Source organism: Fulmarus glacialis, unplaced genomic scaffold (assembly GCF_000690835.1).
Source record: "Fulmarus glacialis isolate BGI_N327 unplaced genomic scaffold, ASM69083v1 scaffold40502, whole genome shotgun sequence".
NCBI classification, from domain to species: domain Eukaryota; kingdom Metazoa; phylum Chordata; class Aves; order Procellariiformes; family Procellariidae; genus Fulmarus; species Fulmarus glacialis.
In genome coordinates this window covers 1-225 of record NW_009200476.1, presented here as the reverse complement: position 1 = coordinate 225, position 225 = coordinate 1, and the positions used below count along the sequence as shown (strand labels likewise).

General features: G+C 65.8%; 1 protein-coding gene across 1 annotated transcript in view; it reads right to left on the bottom strand.

Annotated features, from left to right (window-relative positions):
* The window catches only part of MAD2L1 (MAD2 mitotic arrest deficient-like 1 (yeast)), a gene marked incomplete at its 5' end in the record, with an annotated part of 1928 nt that extends 1706 nt beyond the window's left edge, over positions 1-222 (bottom strand). The window contains one exon of the mRNA XM_009573616.1: positions 103-222. Coding sequence (XP_009571911.1) covers positions 103-222 — 120 coding nt within the window. The remainder of the gene's footprint in view (positions 1-102) is intronic.
* Positions 223-225: the final 3 nt, after the last annotated feature.

The window sequence follows — 225 nt, the reverse complement described above, 5'->3', positions numbered from 1 at the left end:
CCAGCGGAGACACAACAAGGAGGGCGCAGCAGCCTCCCGCCAGCGGCACTAGCTTGGCACTTTGAAGAAGCCCCCTCAGCTCCCCGGCCCGGCCCCCCGCGCGCCACCACCTTTCATCTGCTCCACCACGTTGTTGAGGTAGTTCTTCAGCTCGAGGTCGGTGGTGACGAGGAGGGTGAGCCCGTACTTCTGGACGCGGGTGAAGGTCTCGGGGGGGTAGATGCC